Source organism: Poromitra crassiceps (genome assembly GCF_964638095.1).
Source record: "Poromitra crassiceps genome assembly, chromosome: 13".
Lineage (NCBI taxonomy): Eukaryota > Metazoa > Chordata > Actinopteri > Beryciformes > Melamphaidae > Poromitra > Poromitra crassiceps.
Window position 1 is genome coordinate 31,591,427 of NC_139644.1, and position 24,645 is coordinate 31,616,071.

General features: G+C 46.8%; 1 protein-coding gene across 1 annotated transcript in view; it reads right to left on the reverse strand.

The window, feature by feature from the left end:
- The window catches only part of usp43b (ubiquitin specific peptidase 43b), a gene marked incomplete at both ends in the record, with an annotated part of 93,845 nt that overhangs the window by 42,037 nt on the left and 27,163 nt on the right, over positions 1-24,645 (reverse strand). Inside the window, 2 exons of the mRNA XM_083648656.1 lie at positions 3,510-3,602; positions 13,537-13,646. Of these exons, the coding sequence (XP_083504782.1) occupies positions 3,510-3,602; positions 13,537-13,646 (203 nt within the window). The remainder of the gene's footprint in view (positions 1-3,509; positions 3,603-13,536; positions 13,647-24,645) is intronic.

A 24,645-nucleotide genomic window follows, 5' to 3' on the forward strand; every position in this document is an offset into this window, starting at 1 on the left:
ACTGAGAAACAATAAAAGCAGGGCTGTTGCAGCATGTGAGGGCGCTGCTGGTGGATTGAACGCTGATCCAAAACTTTCATTTCAATGAAAATCTGAGACAACAATAATTACCATTTACTTAACTTAGTAACAGCCTTTGCCGGGTTTTCATCCCCATGTCATGACATGGTGTTATAAGTCCTAAACAGTTACGCTCCACTGGGACCTCCTATGGGACTGTATATATTGATTATTTATATGCTGTTAATTAGTTTGATTACTGGCTGTGTCTAGCCTGGTAAAGGCTGCAGCTACTGAGATAGAATATTAATATTGTATATGTTTGCAAGTCCAGTCTCAAGTCTTTGAGGAACAAGTCAACTCAAGTTTTTGGTCTCTAGTCCAAGTTAAGTCTCAAGTCTCTTATGGTTGAGCTTTCTATCATCTGCTGCATGCCATCTGGTATGCGATAATAACCGTAACCTATTTTTCAATAACAGTTAGAGTACAACTGAATGACATTCAGCTCGTCAGATTATTTGCGGCAAAAAAAAAAATGAAGATAAAGAATTCCCGCACACCATCCAGTAATTGGCAAACTTTAATTAAACAACGTTTCGGTCGATCAGACCTTCATCAGGTAAAATGGAGTAAGAGTAAGGGCCTTCTGTGATTGGCTAACCACATACAATCTGTGGCAGTGATTGCCAGGGAGCTCACGGTCTCTGATTGGGCGCATCCTGCGAGGTGTGACTATAAATACCTGCCTCTTTTTGCCTGTACTGGATGGTGTGCGGGAATTCTTTATCTTCTACTTATGGACCCTATCCTCCGACGCACCTATCCTTAAGACTGTGAGGGTGTGCATCGGCTCTTCTTTCAGGCAAAAAATAAAATAAAATAAAAATAAAGGTCCCAAGTCGCGAGTCCCAAATCTCGAGTCCGAGTCGAGTCTCAAGTCCTTTGAGGACGAGTCTAAAGTTCAGTCTCAAGTCACTGTGTGTGCGACTTAAGTGTGACTCGAGTCCAAGTCGCAAGTAATAATCATGCCACAATCACAAAGCAGCCTTGAATATATTGGCTTACATCCTAAAACCATACTGCATATCATAAACACAATTATCCAGCATGCAAAGAGCACAGGATTACCAGGAGTCAGGTGTCAGTCAAATAAACAAGAGTGCAGTGTGTATAGATTGCAGGCCACGGCAAATGTTAGTTTTGCAACAAACAGTGTGTGTGTGTGTGTGTGTGTGTGTGTGTGTGTGTGTGTGTGTAGAAATGCTTATGGACATGTTCTAGTTGTAACTGAGCCCATCTTTACACAGAGGAGGAAGAGCAAAAACAAGACTCCATCTGTTTTCTCCTCTGTGTGCGCGCCTTCAAAAGTGTTTTCTCTCTCTCACACCATCAGCCACACAGTCAGAAGAAAGGAGAGGATGACTAAGTAGTCCCAGCTTGGCAAGCCGCTTGTCAGAACGAGCCTCTTGAAAACAATTTCCCAAATTAGAGAGGATGTTGGCGGAACTTGTATGCACTCTTTCAAAGGCCCATATATCTGAGAGGAGGGGCAATGACCGGCTTGGGCCGTTTTGGCAGGAATCATGGCCGGCTGAGCCTTAAAGGGATAGTCCACCCAAAATTGAAAATTCCGTCATCATCTACTCACCCTCATGCCAGGTGAAGTTTGTCCATATACAGTAACACACAGGGAGGTTGCCAGCACAACTTCACAGCAACCCTCTCCAAAAAACAACTGAAGTCAGTGGGGACCTTCAGAGTTCCAAAAAGACCCATATTTACACCATCATTTAGTGCAAATCTGAACTACAGCCGATTGATTTGCAACACATCATGGTGTCTAGGTCTTTCTATTCAGAGTGTGATTGTTTGGCTGCTCTTGTGTTGGAACTCTAAAGAACACAGGTCCCCATTGACTTCAGATGTTTTGGAGAAGGCTGCTATGAAGTTGTGCTGGCAACCTCTCTGTGTTATATGGACTAACATATTTCACCTGTTTCACTTGGCATGACTGCGAATGCATAGATGATGATAGAATTTTCATTTTTGGGTGAACTATTCCTTTAAGACACACCAGGAGAGACAGGAGGCTCTTCTCTGCGTCGATCACGTCAAACAGTGAAATATCACGAGGTGAGGCTGCGCTCGTCTCTCACAGCCAGGCAGCGTGAACGAGCACAGAGCTGAAAAAGATGGAACACAGATGCTCCGATTTGTGGCTGACATCAGGCAAATCTGTTTAATTGCACACAATGTTGTGTCCGGTTTCATTGTACGCATGCGTGTGTGTGTGTGTGTGTTTTAAGATAACCTGAGAGAGATTTCCCGTGTAGGATTTTCTCTAAGTAACACTAAGACATGTCAGTTGAAACACAGGTGAAGTTTGTCCATATAACCCCCAGGGACTTTGCCAGCATAACTGGAGAGAAAACCAGTCACCATTGACTGCCGTTGTGCTGTACTGAAGTCAATGGTGACTGGTTTTCTCTCCAGTTGTGCTGGCAACCTCCCTGTGTATTATGTGAGCAGATGATGACAAAAATTTTAATTTTTGATTGAACTGTTCCTTTAATCAGGCACACCCTGTAGTGTCAGTGGGGGTGTGGGAGGACACAGCCGTCTCCTCTCCTCCGCAGGCAGGGACAGGGACGTCTCCTCTCCTCCACAGGCAGGGACAGGGACGTCTCCTCTCCTCCACAGGCAGGGACAGGGACGTCTCCTCTCCTCCACAGGCAGGGACAGGGGGAATCGGCGGCAGGTGGTGAGAGTAAGTAAGTAACGTTTGATTGACTTTCAGATGGCATTAGCGTGCCCTTTCTACCCATTTTCTGGCTAAATTCACCAGAAAAGCGTGCTGTACTGTGAACGTGTGTGTGTGAGAGAGTACAGTATGAATGCAAGAGCCAATGTTTAGACATTTTTTAATGACATACAAAATTAAAGGGCGAGTGTGTGTGTGTGTGTGTTTGAGAAAGAGACTATGGCAGAGATAAAGAGAGAGCGAGGGAGGCTGGCTGACAAAGAGAGTCAATGGGGTGTCCCTCCTTCAAAATGTCAGGATTTCCTGGACAGGCAGGCCAAAGCCAACCTGGGCCGGAGGTGGGGTGGGTATTGTGATGGGAGGTTGAATGTGACATTGTTCCTGGCCGTTGAGAGCTCTTTCCACCAGCTTTTCCTCTGGGACAGCAGCCCCCCCCCCCCCCCCCCCCCAGGCTCCCGGATCGACTGAAAACCGCTTCCAGCCTGATTTCCTATTGTAACCCACAAAATGCTTTTCAAAATGTCTGCAGCTTGAGTGTAATAGCATGACTCTTACAAATGGACGGCGTGCTATTCCGGTTACTGAGGAATTACGGTTTGAAGTAGATTCAATCGCTTTTCTGGAACAGCGTGAACTTGTCTTCCCTGCGAGGAACAAAATGAATTTCCCACAGAAAGCGTAGGCGTCTCGCACTCCACGTACCTGCTGGGAGGATTTCAAACTCTGGATCAAAAACCACGACGCTCACCTGGTCTGGCGGAGAGGGATGGGGAGTGAGATGCAGAGGAACGGGTCAAAGGTGTTGCTCTGTTTCAGGCAGTGGGGGCAGGTCAGCGAAGACCTGAGGGAGAGAGAAAGCAAGTGGCATTACAGAGCCTCTCTGCACACTTGACACACCAACACATTCTCACCCCATCGTCAAATACTGAGGTTTGGTCAGGAGCCCCCTTGTGGTCACATGTTACAGTAGCATACTGGGTATCCCTTTTCTTTGTCATTTTTCGACGCTGCGAGACCGTAGCCAAAAACTTGTGTTACGTTATGTTTAGGCAACTAAAACAGCTTGGTTATGGTTATGGTTAAATGGTTTGGTTTAGGGTGAAATAAGAAAAACGTTAAATGTGAATTACGGCTGAAATGTGGCAAAATGTTTACGCCCTCTCCGCCGGCGCCGACCACGACACCCTTACTGGCCAACGTTTTACTTCATTGTCATACCCCCGGTGCGTCCATTTCAGACATTGAGGGAATTCTCTGACAGTCTATTGGACTACCCTGCGCGTCAGAACGATGAGAAAAAATGGTTACCCCCGTGCGCTCCTGATTGAGCCTGGCCAGGAGACACGGCGGCTTGATCTTATAACACAAGAGAACAACACACTCAAAATGAACAGGCTGTTCCAACCCACACACAGAACGCCTCGACCTGACTGTGAGGAAGGAGGACATGATGTGAGAATGAGAGAGTGGAGGAGGGTTTGGGGATGTGGGTGGGGGTTGAGGTTGAGGTAATGTAAGCGCCCCCGGGCGATCGGTGCCACAATCGGGAAGCGGCACAAGTGGTTTCCAGCTTGTTGCATCATCAGCGGTGCAGCTAATGCTTCCTGTGATGTCATGACAGTCAGGGATCCTGAGCACCTGGAGCGGGGGAGCTTTCCTCCATGACAGGGCTCCTCCTGAGCACATGGAGCGGGGGGGGGAGCTTTCCTCCATGACAGGGCTCCTCCTGAGCACATGGAGCGGGGGGGGGGGGGGAGCTTTCCTCCATGACAGGGCTCCTCCTGAGCACATGGAGCGGGGGGGGGGGAGCTTTCCTCCATGACAGGGCTCCTCCTGAGCACATGGAGCGGGGGGGGGGAGCTTTCCTCCATGACAGGGCTCCTCCTGAGCACATGGAGCGGGGGAGCTTTCCTCCATGACAGGGCTCCTCCTGAGCACATGGAGCGGGGGAGCTTTCCTCCATGACAGGGCTCCTCCTGAGCACATGGAGCGGGGGGGGGGAGCTTTCCTCCATGACAGGGCTCCTCCTGAGCACATGGAGCGGGGGAGCTTTCCTCCATGACAGGGCTCCTCCTGAGCACATGGAGCGGGGGAGCTTTCCTCCATGACAGGGCTCCTCCTGAGCACATGGAGCGGGGGGGAGCTTTCCTCCCTGTCTCTATCTGAACTTGCAGGACACGGCTCTCTGAAAAAGCACCAAACAAGAGGCAGCCATCTTCCATTCCGCCGTTCAGTTTTCCACTCTGTCCTTTTTGTCCGTGATTACACTTATTCCAACAAATCCCTCTCAGCTTTACAGGAGGAAGTTGCCTGTTCCAGTTAGCTAACAACAATGAGTCAGAGCGCATTTCCACAGAGAGGGCTGATCGCTGGAAGTGTTTTTGTAAATTGGACTGCAAATAGAATCAAATCTTATCTTGCGTGTGCTTTAAGATAACGTGAGGGATTTCCTGTGTAGGATTTTCTATAAGTAGCCTACATGATAATCAAGTGAATCTTGATGATGTCCTCTGATTGGAGTTCTCAGTTTCAGCCAGAGCCCAACGGGACTCGACCCAGGCCGACAGGCTCGGGCTGGGCTTTTTTTTCTTTTCTTACAGTAGGCTAGCTTCTCTTTATTCTCTCTCCTTTTCCATGCTTACACATGCATGCATGCACGCACGCACACACACACACACACACACACACACACACACACACACACACACACACACACACACACACACACACACACACACACACACACACACACACACACACACACAGCTTAGAATTCTGAGTTTCAGCCTGAGCCTGACCAAACCCGACCAATTTTCAGGCCCGTTGAGAACTCTACCTCTGATAGGCCCTGTGAGGTGCTTCCTATTTTTTTTTTGAGCACAACTCATTTCAGCGCGACATACATGTATACAGTATGAGAAAATTCCAGGCTTAGAATCTTTAGGTCAACAGACAGATCTGATCACTCACTCCCCCCCGATGCCTCCTGAGCACAACTGGCTCAGTAACGGACAGAGGTCCCCCCCCCCCCATTGACATTATCCCACAGACACTATACCCCCCTCCCATTTGTCACTTGAAAGGACTTTTTGCTATTTATTCTTTTACTTTTTACTTGTTTTTCTGTATTGCTCCATCTTCTACTCTTGATGTGACTGCTGCGCTGCATAGCCTGCTCGCACTAAGTCAAATTCCTTGTTTGTAAACCAATGACTTACTGTGGCTATTAAAGTGAATCTTGAATCTCCCTATAGCAGCACTTTTTCCTTTGAGAAGAAGAAACAAATGTAAGTGAAGTGAAGACCTGAAGAGAGAAATGACTCCCTCCCCTATCAATGACAGTTTGGATTCGCCCAGGCTCCTGTAATGGTAGAAAGGCACCATAGTATGTGGTAGATTTTGCAGAGCAAGCAAACTGTTAAGCTGCGTTCACACCGACCTATTAAAGTTTTTCGCTGGCATCGAGTTTACATACAAAGTCAATGCAAACGAGCGATTGAGCGTATATTCGCCCGGGAGAAAAATCGCTGGGCGTCAGAGCGACAGAGACAGAGCGATGGGGAGAAAATACGCTCCTCGCCCAAGATGAAATATCCCAACTCGAGCGAAATTACGCTGGCATCAGTCGCTCGCTGTTCAACGCTGATTGGCTGCCGTGTGAGAGCGAGTCAAGGATCACACTGGCTTGGAACAAACCGCTGGTTTATTGTGTGGCAACAAACCGCATTGACAGCTGATTGACAGGCTGACAGCTAACATGAAGTCTGTACTACCGGTATAGAACTCACGCTGATAGGCTTAGCTTGTAAACAAGTACGGTGGCTCGTAGTGGACAAACATCATGACATTGCGTAACGTTATAGCCCCCAGATGTCCGCCAATTCGTGTGCCTGTTGACGAGCGATTTAATCACAGCGACAGAGCGATTCCAAAGGGTTGAATCAAGCGACAGAGCGAAAAATAAATATCTCGGTGTGAACACAGCTTTAGCAGACTAGTGTGAAGAACAACGAGAAGATGGTCCAAGTGGTTCACTCAAGTCCAAAGAGACAAAAGCTGAAAAAAAGAAAAACTGATCAAAATGCCTGCAAATCTAATTCATGAACAAATTCCAAATTCCCTTTTCCAATCAGAATCCATTTAGGAAAACATTCCCCTTCCTCCTTCCTCCTTCTCTTTTAGCTTTTCCACTGGCTCCAGAAGCAGTTAACTCCCCGAGCCTATGTGTGGTGAACCTTCTCAACCTTTACAGAGCGAACCTACCATGGGAAATTAAGCCAAAGAGGAGCTGTTCAAATGTGTTTTCCTTACAGGACGGCACCTGACAGAGCCTGTGGGGGGAGCGACGGGACGTGAATAGAGCTCTTTTCAGGCAAACCCAGCTGACACTGGCTCTTAGTGGACCTCTCCCTCTTGGCAGAGTAGAATGGCTTCCCTACGGATGTCTTATTCTCGCCAGGAAACAGTGAGGGTAACCGCGCTCCGTGCATACAAATCACACCCGGCCTCCACTAAAAACATCGATGTGAGGAGACACTTTAGGAGAGAAGAGACACAGGGCTGTCCCTATCTCACACAGGGCTTTCCCCAGCTTCCCCCCCGGTATACACATCTATGTTCTTCTGCCGAGGCTTTAATGGAAGAAGCGTGCAACGGTCGAGAGGTATCCGCTGTCTGGGTGCAGCCATGCTGAAGAGACCCAGAGCTCCGCGCTTTACTCTGAGTGTGAGGAGAGCTCCTCAAAAACGTTTCTTCAGCAGGGCATCGGCCAGGTACTTTAGTTGCACATCCGAAAGAATGAACTGGATTTTCTTTCCCATGAGCGCCGCTGGCAGAAGAAAACCGTTCGATGGGTTAAAGGAACACTTAACAAAATGCTAATTCTGCTAATGCTAACGCTAATCTACTCGCCCACATCATGCCAGTGAACACAGGTGAAGTTTGACCATAATAACACAGGGAGGCTGTCAGCACAACGAGAGAAAACCAGTACAGTACAGCTGAAGTCAATGGTGACTGGTTTTGTGTGCTACTGTATATGGACAAACGTCAGCTGTGTTTCAACTGGCATGAGAGTGAGTAGATGATATAGAATTTTGATTTTTTTGGTGAACTGTTTAGGAATCGATAGATCGGCAGCTGATTCTTATCGCTAGGCCTGGTGATACTGAGTTGGCAGCAATCGTCAAGCTCTGAAATTGAAAAGGCAATAAACCGAAATTACAGCGTTCACATAGAGTAAAAGAAACTGAGCCCTCGCTTTACTTTGCGAGCTGACAGAACTGCAGAACACCCGTTTTCCAATTCTCCCCTTCATATCGAAACAATTCAGGAGACAAGGCAAAACAAAAAAGTCACCCAGTCAAACCGATTCAGAGGGAGGGGGGGGCTCTTGAGGGGAAGCGGCGCCTTGTGGAGTGCCGCGAGGAGCCGGGCTCTCTGGTGAAAGTGCACCGCGTTTGTAATCTGACACGCTCGGCTGCCCGTCACTCGGCTTCACTCTAGTGATCAGTGCTTGACAGAGGAGACTGACATTCTCACTGCAGCCTCCACCGACCAGCTGGCTGCATGCAGACACTCTCACTGCAGCCTCCACCGACCGCATGCAGACACTGTCTCACTGCAGCCTCCACCGACCAGCTGGCTGCATGCAGACACTGTCTCACTGCAGCCTCCACTCACCGACCGGCTGCATGCAACCACTGTCTCACTGCAGCCTCCACTCACCGACCGGCTGCATGCAACCACTGTCTCACTGCAGCCTCCACCAACCAGCTGGCCGCATGCAGACACTGTCTCACTGCAGCCTCCACTCACCGACCGGCTGCATGCAACCACTGTCTCACTGCAGCCTCCACTGTCCAGCCGGCCGCATGCAGCCACTGTCTCACTGCAGCCTCCACTCACCGACCGGCTGCATGCAACCACTGTCTCACTGCAGCCTCCACTGTCCAGCCGGCCGCATGCAGACACTGTCTCACTGCAGCCTCCACTCACCAGCTGGCTGCATGCAGACGCTGTCTCACTGCAGCCTCCACCAACCAGCTGGCTGCATGCAGACACTGTCTCACTGCAGCCTCTACCGACCGCATGCAGACACTGTCTCACTGCAGCCTCCACCGACCGCATGCAACAACTGTCTCACTGCAGCCTCCACCGACCAGCCGGCCGCATGCAGCCACTGAACCACAGGCACAGTTCAGGGCTGTGCTTTTAACTGTACTGAAAATGTTGCTGATTTTAACACACTCTGGAACTTCAAAGATCATGAATGTGAATTTGATCAATCTGATAAAGCAAGATCAAATAACGCTTGGGGCTTATAAAGGCCATCGTTTGTCAGCAGTGATTTGACCTGTTGGGCCGTGTATAGTGGCTATGATGATTGCATAGTGAGAAACCAGGCGATCGTAGAGATAACTGTCAACTCTAGATGATGTCAACTCGTCTATCAACTCTAGATGATGTCAACTCGTCTATCAACTCTAGATGTTGTATTGCATGGGACACTGCATTGCAAAATGTTGCATAGGCAGCGCTGGAGGCTCAGGACTCAACTCCGGACAAGAGAGAGGGACAGGAATAAACAAACAAAAAATCAACAATAGTTCGCAAGTCTGATTCCAATAACTTCGAGTTGTATAGAGCATCCATCTCAATTAAGCATCCCATAGGCTGCAGCATGCTGTGTGCAATTTTGCATTGTTGAAATAGACTCAAATTGTACACTTGTGGTAAAGTCGTGTGGTGAAGTATTCAGGGTGCAGCCATGTGTATGGTTCTGTAGCATCTCAGCCACTGTCCCTCACCCACCCTGCCTGGCAGCGTCTGAGAGGGTGAGAGGAACAGATTCTGCCTGCCAGGCTGCTGCTTCCTGTCTAGACACACCCAGGGTGTCGCAGCACAGGAATTTGTCAGTAGGGGGAGCAATTAAGAGATGCGCTCTGACAGATGTATTACTGCCATCCACACCAAGCTGCCAATTTACAGAGGAATTGGCAGATGGGGGAAAACACCAACAAACAGGATATTAAGCTAAATGAAACCTTCCAGAGTGTCTTTTCATTACAAAGTGATGAGCTAAAATAGTGCGTTACACCATGGGTCCCAAAAGACTGCTGTCAAAAGTTGAATTGATGGGGCGTCCGGGTAGTGTAGCGGTAGATTCCCTGCCTATCAACACGAGGGTCGCAGGTTCGCACCCCTGTGTTACCTCCGGCTTGGTCGGCCGTCCATACAGGCACGATTGGCTGTGTCTGCGGAAGCTGGAATGAGGGTATGTGTCCTGGTCGCTGCTGCAGTGCACTAGCGCCTCCTCTGGTCGGTTGGGGTGCCTGTTCAGGGCGGAAGGGAACTGGTGGGGATAGCATGATCCTCCCCCACGTGCCGGTGAAGCACCCCGCTGTGACGTGAAAATAAACGGCTGGCAACTGCGCATGTGACGGAGGAAGCATGGCGCTAGTCTACAGCTCTCCCCAGATCGGCAGAGTGTGGAGCAGCGACCGGGGCAGCAGGGGGGGAAATTGGCCAAGTACAATTGGGGAGAGAATGGGGGAAGTTAGCCAGAAGCCCACAGCTGTCAGATGCATCTATTATGGAGAAAATGAAGTATCCCGTTATCTACAGGGAGGAGTGAAAGATGGCTGCCAGAAGGACTCTGGTGTCAGTTACTGCCAACCGGATGGAAATTAGAAAAACAAGGGGATGCAATGGCATCCAACTGCATGTGAAAAATGGGTAATGCAGTGTGGTGAAAAGCTTAATTTACTAGATCTTGCCACCAAACCACCAAAGAACAAAAAACCTTTTGTGAACCAAAATCCTGCAGACAGATCCACAGGCTGAGGCCTTTTCAGTGACTATCAGTGTTATGACAGTAGAGTTAAAACGAACGACTTTTGACATACTGTACAGATAACAACCCCAATTATATCAGCCAGTACAATAAATAAGTATTGTACTGAGAGGGCTTTCTGCTTGCTTAAGAGACACAGAGGTTAGAGTGCTGGGGCAGTTCCTTGTCAGACCTTTTTCAGTATTGATGATCTCGCCTGGTAATTACTGCAAGGACCGAGGAAGACGTAATGAGTTTTCGTTCTCCTAGCCAGGCATCTGTGTCTCAGAGGACACAGACCCCTCTGTAAAAGAAAGAATGACATCTCCATGACATCTGCCATATCTAGAATTACACTCTAATCCAATCAATGAACCCTTAAGATCAAAGGCAGCGGTACACTACGTATGTCAGTGGTTCTCAACCTTTTTCATATCAAGGACCCCTAATTGAGTCCACATTAGGGCCAGGGACCCCCATTTGATGAGAGTTTGTTGTTTTTTATTGTTTGATATGATTTTGTCCAGAAATGTATGACTACTTATATTGTAGGGAGAGATAACAGTGAAACTATGATCCAAATAGTAATTGTTCTACATTCTCTGTTATAAATGAAAGCTTAACAATTCATCAATTTGCTGGAGACCCCCTGGAACCCCCTCAAGGACCACTAGTGGTCGCCAATCCTCACGTTGAGAACCACTGTGATGAGAAGCTGTCCCTACAGGAGTTATTATATATTATGCATTCATATTTCAGTCACTATTTAGGCGACTGACAATGAGTGAGCAGACAGGGGTTTGTTGTACAGTAAACAATCGTCACAAGGCTTTTTTTAACTGTGTGCTGTCATGAGGATGTCTTCTGCACAGATAAGCTCATAGCTGGCATCAGCGCAGCCTGTCAGTGGATTGTTTTTGGAACATCATTTTCATGGAAAACGGGAGCAAGTCTTCAGGAACGTAGCACGAACGTAGCAGTGGCATATTTTTCTAAAACACCACTTACTTCTGAGGGTGACAGATACATTCAAGTAGAGATGCAGCGGTTTCCGGTTTGAAGGTATACCACGGTTTGAAAAAGATTTGCCGTCATACCTTCCCCACGGTATCAGCTGTTTCCCCAAAACAAAGTGCCTAGGTTGCAGCTTACAGCTTACGCGGCCCCTCCCCCTGGCATGGCTGCATGCCATGATGCCTACCTAGAGCACAGTAGTGAGGAGCTATCACTAGTCGTGTTTCCATTACCGTCAGAAATGCGCAAAATCTAAATATCGCAATAGAAATTGGGTAATGGAAACACGTAAATTTCGAAAAAGCTCCCAAATATCGCAAAACGTTTTTGCGCTCTCATGAGGTGGTTTTTCAGACGTGTCGATATAGCAGTTTATCGCAAAAGTGTAATGGAAACAGATTTTCCGCATTTGCACGTCATGTGACCCATCTTCTCCTTTGGAAAATGAAAGGAAATTAGGGAGAAAGGGTTTGATAAACCGTGGCAAAAGCGGAGCCGGAAAATAGATCATGTTTAATGGGAGAAATGATCCATGCCTGTGTGCGCGCATTTGGCACAGCGGCGAGATGATCGGCGGGATGAAAAGCACACCGGTGCGGTGCTGTTGACTGAAGTGATTAATACATTACACACGTTTCAGGTGCAATGTTATAATTATAATACACGATATTCTGACTATTGCATCATATCAGCCTTTCCCCCCCTCCTCCATCTCTAAAATGGGACAAGTTGTAGGCTACCTTTTTTCCTCTGCCTGTCGCGCTCACTGCATTCACCGCAGCCCGCAACATGTTCTTTTGAATTGATAATCAGGCTCGTTTATATGCGTTGTAACTTCATGTTGTGATTTGCATTGACCATTGGTTGGATTTGAGCATGCAGGGGACGGGATATGGGGCAGATCCGCGTGCGTAATCACTGTGGCAGCTGCTGGTAACGGGAATTGCGAAACTCAACTTCAATGGAAACGCCTACAAGTCGCAATTGTACATTGTCGAAGTTGTAGAAATATCGCAATTATTTTGCGAAAAACTGTAATGGAAACACAGCTAGTGACTGTGTTTACAACCATGTGTGTGTGATCATGGCTGAAGCAGGAGAACGCAAGGACCCCCCTAAACTTCCCCCCCATCTAAAAAGACGACGTCGGCTGTATGGGAATATTTCGGCTATCGTAAAAAACACAGATGGCCAGATCTGCGTGAGCATCCCCCATTGTTATTTGTCAAATTCAAGGTACATTAAAAACATTGTCTTCCTTTAACATACATCGAATCGGACATAAACCATTTCCACCGGCAGGTTTGAGGAGTAGCTAAGAATAACGTCAGATAAATACTCTCTCTAGGCTAATGTTAGCTACCAAGGCAGCTAACATTATTTAGTAATTTAGTAATTAGTAATTAGCTGCATCCCTACATGCAAGACATGGTTGTTTTTTTCCTCCTGTTACTTATCATCTGAGTAACAGGTTAAGGCATAAACGGATAGATAGATTTAACAATGGGCATAGGAAACACAAAGCTCCCTTATTGAAAAAATATATACAGACATACATATATATACATACTGTATATGTAGATTAGGTAAAAATGTTAAAATGACACATAACTAGTTTTTACCATTAGAAAAGGCTGTAAATATACTGTAAAAAGAACACATTAATATCTCCCAGGTCTGTCAGATATGGGAATTATTACTCCACAATATGGGCAAGTCATAAACTTCCCAATGAATCTATATCTATGCAGCCTGACTGGTCACATGTCATACGCACAGCCAGCCCATTCAGACCACGGTCATGGCATGAGTAATGCCATGGGTTTATGTAGAGTTGATGATATTGTATATGAGCCCTGTGGTGCTGTTAATGTCTGTCTGGTGTGTGTGTGTGTGGGGGGGGGGGTGCTGCAGAGGGGAAACTCACTTGTACTGTGCCTGGAAGTGCTCCTGCACGAAGCTGTGCCAGGCCGCAGGCTGCTGGGCCTGCGACTGGGACAGCTCAGGAGGCAGCATCTCCTCGGCTCCTCCAGGGCCCTGCAGCAGAGAGGGCACCACCAATAAACACAATGCTTTCCCACTGTGTCAGTCAAAGACTCTTCCTTTGAGAAGACTTCACAAATGTTTACTTTAAGAACAGGACAACTCTGACTACACAGCAACTCAAAATCAAGCTTTTTTTTACTGTATCAATTTCGAGAATTTCAAAGTTAAAGACTCAAAGTTGTACATACTTTATGTCTGAAACGTGGGGTGCTGTCAAACCACATTGCTTCATAGTTCTTGCTATTTCTTGCTATTGTGCCAATAGTGTTCAGGAATCAGGATAACCCTGACTATATATTAACCCAAAAGTCAAATGAGAGTAAACATTATGGGAACGGACTGCCTGGCTGAAATTACGGCAGCCATTTCCCAAACTGAAGAATGCTGCGGCCCACTTTGAAATCTGAAAATCAACTAACCCAATTTTTTTTTTACCAATAATTTAAATCCCATGACTTTGTTTTATTAGTTCTGATTACTTTTTTTAATGCAATTATTTAATCATAAATATTTCATGGTAATTTCTAACTTAATTTTAAAACTTTTTTTATGTAAATGATCCATACCTGCCAACATTAGGCTGTGAAAAAGCTAGCATGACATGGTTGGTACCAACGGATTCCTTAGATCATCTAGTTTCATATGGTACCAGAAATCTCACTCTGGCTTTAAAAGTAAGCCCGGCGACGGCCTCTGAAGGACAGTAACGTGAGAAATCACCAATCGGGAGAAAGGGTTCAAAATAGGGAGACTCCGGCGAAAATCGTGACAGGCCTTCAGTACCTCCACGGCCCACTAGAAAAAGCATTGCACTACACTGTGCAAATATAAACCCATTTATAGTGATGGTGCAACAATCCTTTTGGGGAGGCTTAGGGAGGCTATTGTGGAATGCGGCTCAGCACATTCTTGCTTTGCCCGAGCAATAAAGTGATAATCAAAAGCCGTGTAAAGTACTGACCCAAACTTCACCCTCTGGGAAGCCTCTCTCTTGATGCTTTCATCTACTCACCTACAATAGAGTGGGGTTGGCCTCGGATAAAGATAAAAGAAGAAGGGGGCGGGATCAAAAACGAACAGAGAGTGATCACGGAGAGGCTCACAAGGTCAAAAAACAAATGTGTGGGATGGCACACAGTGGGAGTGTCTCACAAGCACTGCTGTGCCTGTGCAGTGTGCGGTAATGAGTGATGCCATACAGACACACAAGAAACTGAACAACCTTCCTTTCTCATTGGAATCAAATAACACAATCAATGGTTTACCTTTTTCTCTGGGGCCTAGAGTCTAGGCTACAGGCCGATGTAGTTTAGCACAGTATAACAAGTTATTGATCTTCCGTGATAACGGTACACATGATGTAGTGTGAGACCTCTTGACCCCCTGTCGAAACCCCAATCACTATCTTTGTTTTGGCTGGGTACATTCATGTAAGCATCTTACCCTCAGACATGAGCACATGACAAGAGAGAGATTTTTTTTAATCCATTTTTTTTTCTCGTATTGTCCCCCCCTTCCCCCTGTTTTTCTCCGCCATTGTACTTGGCCAATTCCCCCTGCTGTCCCGGTCATTGCTCCACCCCCTCTGCCGATCTGGGGACAGTTGTAGACTCGCACATGCTTCCTCCGATACATGTGCAGACACATTGTGACTGTAGGAACGTCTGACCAATGTCTGACCAAGTACCGCTGCTGGAAGTACCGCTGCTGGAAGTACCGCTGCCAGGAATTGAGCCCGGGTCTCCGTGGTCGTGGTGGTAGGCGAGTGCTTTTACCTCTACGCTACCCAGACGCTGCAAGAGGAGATTAGTGAGGTGGAATAATAGCACTGGTCAGTCGTGACTTGGGATGGGACGATATGCTTGGCTCACGATACAATTTGATGCACGATATGAGGTTCACGATTCAATACAACCACGATACGATATAATCAATATAAGTTCTGTGACAAAATAGTATGAGTGTGTAGAATTATGTGTATTTTCTGAGACACCATATCTTTCTAGCAATTGCACTGGATTGCATTAGATATTCTGTCAATACATTAGGCATCTATGAATCTGACCATTGGATTCATGTATGAAGTGGCTGTACAAGAGGACTAAAACCACTCACAAGCTATAATGAGTCCTATCAGTGCTTGCGTGTATCTACTGTATACACAGTATCAACTCTTTTCACATAGTGCCAGTCAGCGGACATGTTCCGCTAAAACATTCTTCCAGCTACCGAGTGGCTCCTTCCGAAAAGAGCATGTGGTGAACAGGCACCCTGCTTAACATCTCTCTGCTTGGACAGCACCAGTCCCACAGCGTCACCATGTCAAAGCCAGGCCCTTGAGAATGCATTAAAGTCATCGTCATCATTTCAGATGTGCTTTTAACACCGGGGCAAACTGCACACCGCGCTCTCCCAACCTTCTCTGTTGACACATGTCATGCTCTCTCTCTCTCTCTCTCTCTCTCTCTCTCTGTTTACTATTCCTCCAATTTCTAACACTGCTGCCGGTCCCATACTGGCTGCCACTGTTCCCAGGCTGGCAGCTCGACCATGACCTCCGCTCACAAATGGAGCTGAAAAGAGGTTTAGAATTTCCACGGGGGTAGAGGAAAGTGGAGGGCGTGTGTGTGTTTGAGAAATCGGCGTGTGTGTGAGAGAGAGACAGAGAGAGAGAGAGAGAGAGAGCTACACACGGTGTCTTTTTCAGTTCACCACCATCTCCGGCCCTGAGTCTATTCTTCCACGAGTATTTGAGCTATGTGAAGAAGACCAAGAGCGGCACAGAAAGAAACCTGACCTTCCTCCTGCACTGTGCTTTACATACAATGACAACCCCTTCCTGTTTGCATGTCCCTCCGTGTCATATTCTCCCACTCGCTCATGAAAGCTCTTTGCCTTGGCTCAGGTGGAACCAAGGGGCTATATATATATATATACTAGCTCATAGCTCTGTTTGTGAAGCCAATGCGGAAGTAACTTAAAACCTGCATTCTTTTTGAATGGCCTGCAGGGGGCGACTCCACTTGCTGCAAAAACTGAATGGGCAAATGACTGTACCCCTCACTTGATGTATGGCCCCAGTAAACACTCTCCTAATGAGTTTATGGCCTCAATCACTAGTTTCAAGTCTTCTTCATACATTTTGGTCCCATTTCGAGTAAAATAGATGATAAAAAAGACTATGTTTCGGGGCGGCTGTAGCTCAGGAGGTAGAGCGGCTCGTCCACTAATCGCTTTGGATAAAAGAGGTCGGTGGTTCGATTCCCGGCTCCTCCAGTCTGCATGTCGAAGTGTCCTTGGGCAAGACACTGAACCCCAAATTGCTCCCGTTGGTGTGCGTGGTAACCTGCCGCCATCGGTGTGTGAATGGGTGAATGCACCTACTGACTGTAAAGCAAGTGCTATATAAATGCAGGCCATTTACCATGTTTTATGGTGTGATTGACAGATCGCCTGTCCAGTGATCACGTAGCTTGTCGATCACGGACCAATTAGGCTTCTTCTGTGGCTCTAAAATTCAGGTCACTTCTGGCTCCAAATGACCAAGATGGCGACGGTGAAAATGCCAACTTTGAAACTTCAAAATAAAACACGAGTCCAAAAACCAATGGGTGACATCGCGGTAGCTACGCCCATATATTTACACAGTCTATGGGTGCAACGAGTCCGGTGAGGTAATGATGGTAGAGAGGTTAAAAGTGCAACTGCCTGAAGTCTTTTTCTTTCAATCAAACACTAACTTCTGACTCCCTCTTTCTTTCCACAGCAGCACCACTAATGCATTCCAGATCTATCTTTATGTGGAGATAACGCAGCAACATTCAGGCCACCGAGTCCAGACACAGTGGGTCTTATCACCTGCCCAGAACTCCCTGCCCAGCGCCGGCCCTGCCAATAGACCGCGAGGCGTCAGCTGTGTGTTAACAGTAACTGCCGGCGATGTGTGGACGGTGAGAAACTGGGACGGGTTACAGACCCGCTGACATGTGGCTCTGATAAGGCCCCCGTCATCTAAACGATCATGGCCAGATAGTCATTCCCATGGAGTAAGCCATGGGCTGCTGCTGCTGCTCAAGGAAATGGTTTTGCAGGTTGTTCAGTGACCCCTATAGAAAAGGGGTCCATCTCAAGAGGTGCCGTCCGTGTGCCTGTCTGAAACTCAGATGCTATCTTTGAAATTGGTTGTCACAAAAATATGCCAACTTCAAACAGATAAAAATGCAGCTAAACATGCAGGCAACGAAAAACTATTCTTAGAGTCAGCTGGTCAGACCAGTCAACGGCTATTACTACTGAAGAGGAAAAAACAGAAAACTGCACTGGGTGTAAAACTGAATTTCTTACATTTAAAGTGTAACTTACCCCCAAAACACCTTTTTTTTATGTTTTAACCAATATATATGACTTTGGGGGTGGTGTGTGAAGAATTCTGGACAAAATCTCCACATTTGAGACCAAACTGTTACCATTGTACCATTTGTATCATTTTCAGCAGCATAAGTTCCCTCTATGGGTTCAAACCTGCTTTTTTTTGTGCCCTCAAATGAATGGGAGATTTGGTACATCGTGACGTCACGGTGGGTTTAGCACGCGCCCCACTCATGTGAAAAATAGTTTTTTTCCCCATTGATTATTACTGTAGTTCACGCGGCGCGAGCCCTTTAAGAGCAATGCATCCATGGGTAATGCCTACTGTGGCTAATATTAGCCACTAGTTAGTTATGTTACATGGCAGTAAAACGCCACTGAATGACCAAATTGATAGAACTTTTAACCATTTCGAGTAACATTGTTTCCATACGGATCACCAGGGTTAGTTTGTTGTTTATAACGTGGCTATATTCATAACGTTTTCTATGATATCTATCTCGGATACACTGAGAATACTGGGAGGCGGGTCATAGCGTCTCTGTCGATGATTTGATTTGACAGTTCTGGGCACTGGCGTTGGCATTGGCCAATCCTGGCGTGTTCCACCCCCAAATCGATTGTGTTCTGTGTTCTGGTGCAAAGCGAGTGGGTTTCAGGACGAAACAGTCTCGAGCGATTATCATTAAACTTCCTGGAATGCAAGTTTAACCAAACAGTTACATGTCCTCTGCATTCTACATCAAATGAAGAAAATTACGGGTTGTTTTATTTTGTATGTTACATACTTATTGGCCAAGATATGTTAGTTTATGGGGGAGGAATTCTGCCAGCTAAAGAAGGCAGTATAGGCGACCATCTTGCCTGCAGAGTTTTCAAATCAAGTAGAATACCGTTTTGCAAGAAATCTGGGGGGGGCAGTCCCCCTTTAAGCTCCAGTGTGTATCTATTTGCATGGGTACATTCAAACGTATTGGTCCCTCCTTCCTCCTAATTATCATCATCACCATTATCCCAGCAATGAAAATAATGAACCCACAGACTAAGTGAAGCTGGAGAAAGTCAACTGACCTTCCTTAAGTACAGCACAGCACAGCGCGTCTCTGATAAAGATTTTCTTGTCCACTTAAATGCAAATGTGAGTGCGTGCCAAATATCGGCCCATACTCTGAGTAAACCAGTTGGTGGTTTCATTTTACAAACAGCCCAGCTTTCTCAACAGATCATTTGACTTGTTACAGTATGTGGAAGGTCAGGTTCTCAAAAGTCAAGTCATCCTTGGCTCAGCAGATAAGACAACACAAAACTGATCGACCAACAGCAGCACTTTATTGTTGACTACAACCAGAGCCAGTCATATATGCAAAGGCAACATGCATAAATATGAGACAGTATAGCGGTTTGTTTCAATGCCAAATATAGAACTCATTCAGTAGCACAAAATGTGCAACTGCTAATATCCAAGATATGTTAAGCCAGAGAATTGTCTACCTCTGCTTAATCCATAAGCCTCAATGCCAGGAGAGGGGCGTGTGCCAATGCCCCAGGAGGAGGAGAAAATTAAAAGTCAAATCCCTCACCCTGGCACCTAGCTGGCTCTAATTGATTTGTGGGATTTAGATAAATGACAAAGATACAGCATGCAACTGAGTGGAGCCCGGCCGCTGCCTCTGCACTGTCAGCAGGGGGCCACAGTTCATTTATTGTGATTTCTGAGCTGACTGAAAGGGGAAGAGAGAGAGAGATAGAGAGATGGAGAGGGAGGCAGAGAGAGAGAGAGAGAGAGAGAGAGAGAGAGAGAGATGTTAAGCACATTGTTGTTTTTGTTCTGCCTGGTAAAAATGAGACAGTCGCCTGAAAGGGTAATCTATGTCCTAATAATGTTTGACCCCGGAATCTGTGATTTGAAAATGATGTAAAGTTCCATAAGAGAGAATTTTAAAAAGATAGTGATCTGGTTTGGAGCTTCAATATAAAGAAACATCAGACAAATCTGGAGAATCTTGGTTGTCTGGTTTTGCTTTAAGAGACAGTTATTTATGATCACCAAAACTGATCATAATAATTTCAGTTTCATGATGCTTCCCAATAAAATCCAAAGTCTGAACATTAGTAAGCTGGGGGGGGGGGGGGTGTATAAAATATGAATGAAGTATAGTGAAGAGAAATGCTGATGCTCCTATCCATCAAGAGATCAATTCTTGAGGCTTTTTCATTTTGCTCAGAGGACTTTCCCACGGTGAGATCGATGTTATTAAAGAAGAGACTTGGCAGCCTCGGAAACGGCAGCGCTGAAGCGGTGCGGCCGCCATGCTCGGCGCACACGAGCCGCCGCCCGTTTCAGCGGCGAGGACGCCGCGAGCGAGATGAGATGAACAACTCGCTGCCAAGTCTGTTTTCGGGTGACTGTTGACTCCCGGTCATCTGTATCGCGGCACGTCGGGACAAATCAAATCACACAGATTAACGGCGTGGCGTGGCCCCCGTCCCGTCGCTGAAGTCTTCAATAATTCACCCCCGATGTCGCCGGGAGTGATTCAGTTCCACAAGTTACTCCCCGCTGTGGACCAACTCGGGCACTCTCGCTCCGCCGTGGTGAAAGATCTGGGAAAATGTGCTGCTCCCCGATGCTCATGGACCACCGGTCTCATCGTTATGGGCTTTGTATGGGGGGGGAGCGTGGGGTCGTAAAGGGGGGGGGGGGGGCGAGTGTTCCCAGTAATGGCCCTGATGTAAATAATTTAAACAGCCATGGAAACACCGGGATGGACAGAAAGCACTATAGTGACTGAGAACAAGGGCCTACAGCACCTAAACCCCCCACGCTGAGCGTAAGAGAGAGAAAGACGAGGAGAGGAGAGAGACGGCGATAAATGGGGCCGACGTAAAAGAAAAAAGTCTAAGTGAGCGGAGCTGGAAGAGTGATAGGCTATAGATGGAGATAGAGTGGGCGAAAAAGGGGGCGTTATTGAGCAACTGAACGACTCCGAGTCAGAGTAGTACACACGGCCGATATGCGGAGCGTTGATGAATAATGGACCATCTACCTCAGCTCTACCTCCTGTCGCGTGCGCGCCTCTCTATAAATAGTCCCAATAATAGCGAAGGTGGATGAGGGAGGAAGCCCCCCCCGACTCCATCATTTCCCATGAGCCATCACTCTGGGTGGGAAGCGTTTGTATGGACGTACTGTACTAAGTGGCCCCAACTTTGGTGTATGGGCTCAAATTGACCTCAGGGTCATGGTTGGTCGGTTCAGTCTGGTACTGTAAAGTCTGGTCTGACAGGAGAAGAGGGGAGGCAGACTTGCCCTGAGGCACCTGCCTATAGAGCTGCCTGTAGGGTCAGGAATGTTACACAGTAGTAGTTCCACTGACCGTCGGCACCTCGCAGCAGAGTTGACGATTCTGAGCTGTTGGCCCGGACATCATGATGATGATGATGATGATGATGATGATGATGAAACTCCACACAGAAAGGCCCTTTTGACGAGATAACCCACCTGGGCATGGGCACTGAGGACATGGGGGGGACACAACCTCGGCACCCACAGCGTCCCAGGCGGGAATCAAACCCAGGACCTTCTAGCTCTGAGGTGACAGCGCTACCACTGCGCCTACCGCACTCATTGTCACTCATAGTTGGTGGTCTTTTACAAGTTGAAGTGCTGCTGTCTTTTTAGTAGGTCAAACGTTTTGACATCTGTGCAGCTCAGGTAGTAGTGTTCATAGTTTTTTTTCTCTTTTTCCCCCCAATATTTTATTAAAAAAAATTCTGAACAACAATACGAACAAGACAAACAGGCTCAGACACAGGAAAACAAAAGAAAAAACAAACAAACAAAAACACATTATCAACATTCAGTATTAAATCGTGCTACTAGTCACGTAAGGTGCTTATGCTTATAAGAGATATGCATATCCCACACAGGGGATGCATGGGGAACCAATCTGGTGAATCACCCGTCGCCCCCAACCTCAACGAGGTAGGCTAGAAACGGGTAGTAGTGTTCATAGTTGAGTTAATCTGTTACAGCCGATGTCTGTTAGCTGTTTGAAGTTAGCGAACGCTAACTTTTCTTACCACGTGTAATACTGCCAATACTGCTAGCCTGTGAGCAAGAAACTCATAACCAAGACAACACAGGGCTTGACATGAATTTCACCAACACCGGATGTTAATGAGAAGGAGTTCAATGAAGCAATGAGAGAGCAAGAAAAAATTACGATGGATTAGACCATTGGTTCCCAAACTGAACTACAGGGCGACACATACCTGCCAACACTCCTGATTTTCACGAGATTTTTAACCCTTTGATTTGTAATTTCTCTGTCTGGTATCATATCAAACTAGATGACCTAATAATTCATCCATCTGTACATCCATCTGTACCAACCATGTCCCTAAATAATGTTCCAAAGTTAGGCAAAACATTTGGCGAGGAAAAAAACATTTTCAAAAGGGTCCCTTGACCTCTCACCTCAAGATATGTGAATGAAAATGGATTCTATGGGTACCCAAGTCGCTGTCTGTCTGTCTGTCTGTCTGTCTGTCTCCCTCTCTCCTGCTGTTAAAAAGTTGTGACATTTTGCTGCACTGTTCGATGTAAAAAAAAGTTAATCTTACTTTAAATGTGAAAATATATTCAAGAATGTTTACAACAAATATATGAGATATATATCAGAAAGCAATCTACTGTTTACTATTAATCTTTTTGAACGTTGTTTTTTATTTATTCTTCAAGTCAGACAATAGGCAAAGACACATTTGGGGTGCGGTGTGTGTGTGTGTGTGTGTGTGTGTGTGTGTGGGGTGGGGGGGGGGGGGGGGGGGGGGTAAATGTTCCTATAGCATAAAAGTGGGGCCTGACAGAAAAAGTTTGGGAACCACTGGATTAGACAGACAGGAAGTACCATTTGCACATTGCTGGCTGCTGCACAACTTGCCCTGACTGCACCTTCCACTGACAAGTGGTGCTATTTTTATTATTTATTCTATTTTATTGCTGTTCTATAGCTTCCCCCCTCACTGTTTGCCTTATTTACAGTTTGCCTTATTTACATACATACATATTACTGTTGTTGTGACTATGCACCTACTGTACCTGCACTACGTCTTGTAATGGAGCCCCTAGCACAAGAGGTTCACACGTGTGTCCTACAACAGAGTGACAATTAATATCTTGAATCTTGAAGAAGATGAGAAGCCTGTCTTGATGCACTGCACTCACTGTCAGCACACTTTCTGAATGACAGTGTGACACATAGAGCCACACCGAGAAAATAAATCACTCTGCAAGGTGCAATCATTTTTTTCTCTCTCCCATTTTCTCCCATTTTCTCCCAAGTTGTACTTAGCCAATTCCCTCTGCAGTCCCGGTCGTGGCTCCACCCTCTCTGTTGATCCGGGAGAGAGAGCCGTAGACTCGCACATGCTTCCTCCGATACATGTGCAGTCGCCAGCCACTTCTTTTCACCCGACAGCGAGGAGTTTCACCGGCAGGCCGTAACACTTCGGGAGGATCACGCTATTCCCCCCCCCCAGTTCCCCTCCCTCCCTCCCGAGCAGGCCCCTCGACCGACCAGAGGGGGCGCTCGTGCAGCAACCAGGGCTCATGCCGCACCGGATTCCCACCCGAACGTCTGACAAAGCCGGAGGTGCCGCTAAGTGGGAATTGAACCCGGGTCTCCGCGGTGGTAGGCGGGAGCTTTACCTCCACACTACCCACGCCCCGGCCGGCACATGAGTGTTTTGACATCAACATGACCATAGGCTTTCTAAACCCCCCTCTGAATTATCTGACCCAAATAGGACTCATTGGAGGCACCTGCTGACTGACGCTGCATAAATGCCAGTGAGTAAAGAGAATGAAAGTGGTGACTTCAGGACATCACACAAGGACAAAATGATGAGTCTTGCTCCCTGGTTCCTCCCTCCTTTTTCCTTCTAATTAACCTGAGAAACTATGAGCTCCCAATGGTTACCGACCGTAGCATTGTTGTCGGTTTGATCTCAAACCGCAGTCTTTTCTATGTGGAGTTTGCATGTGTTTGTTTTTGGGTGCTCCATTTTCGTCCTACATTCCCAAAACAGAAGTCAGGCGGATTGGAGACTAATTGCGTGTGAGTGGGTTTGTGTGCCTGTACTGTATGTTAGCCAATGTGATGGACTGGTGTGCCGTCCCCAGTGTTCCCCTGCCTTTTGCCCCGTCCCATGCCGGGATAGCCTCCAGCCCCCCCATGACCCTGATTAGGAAAAAGGCTGCTAAATGACTGAATGAGATTGCCATAGTTAAGTACTACTGGTGGTGATGAGGACTTTCATCACATGAATGATTTTCTAGGACAAATAAATGAGCCAAAAATACCACCAAATAGTGAGATCTTTGCCATTTGTACGTGAGCAACAACCAGAAGCAGTTGTACACTAGACTAGACTATCCCTGCAGTGAAGCAGCAGTGTCTTAAAGCAATAAAAGACACAACATAAGTGTCTTAAAGTAATAAAAGACATAACATAAGGTTGCAAACATTCGAGCCCAGTAGAGACAATCATCCCTCCCTGATGCCATGTTTATGAGCCTCTCGACTCCGGTCCTTCTTCCACCTCTTGTTTCTATGGA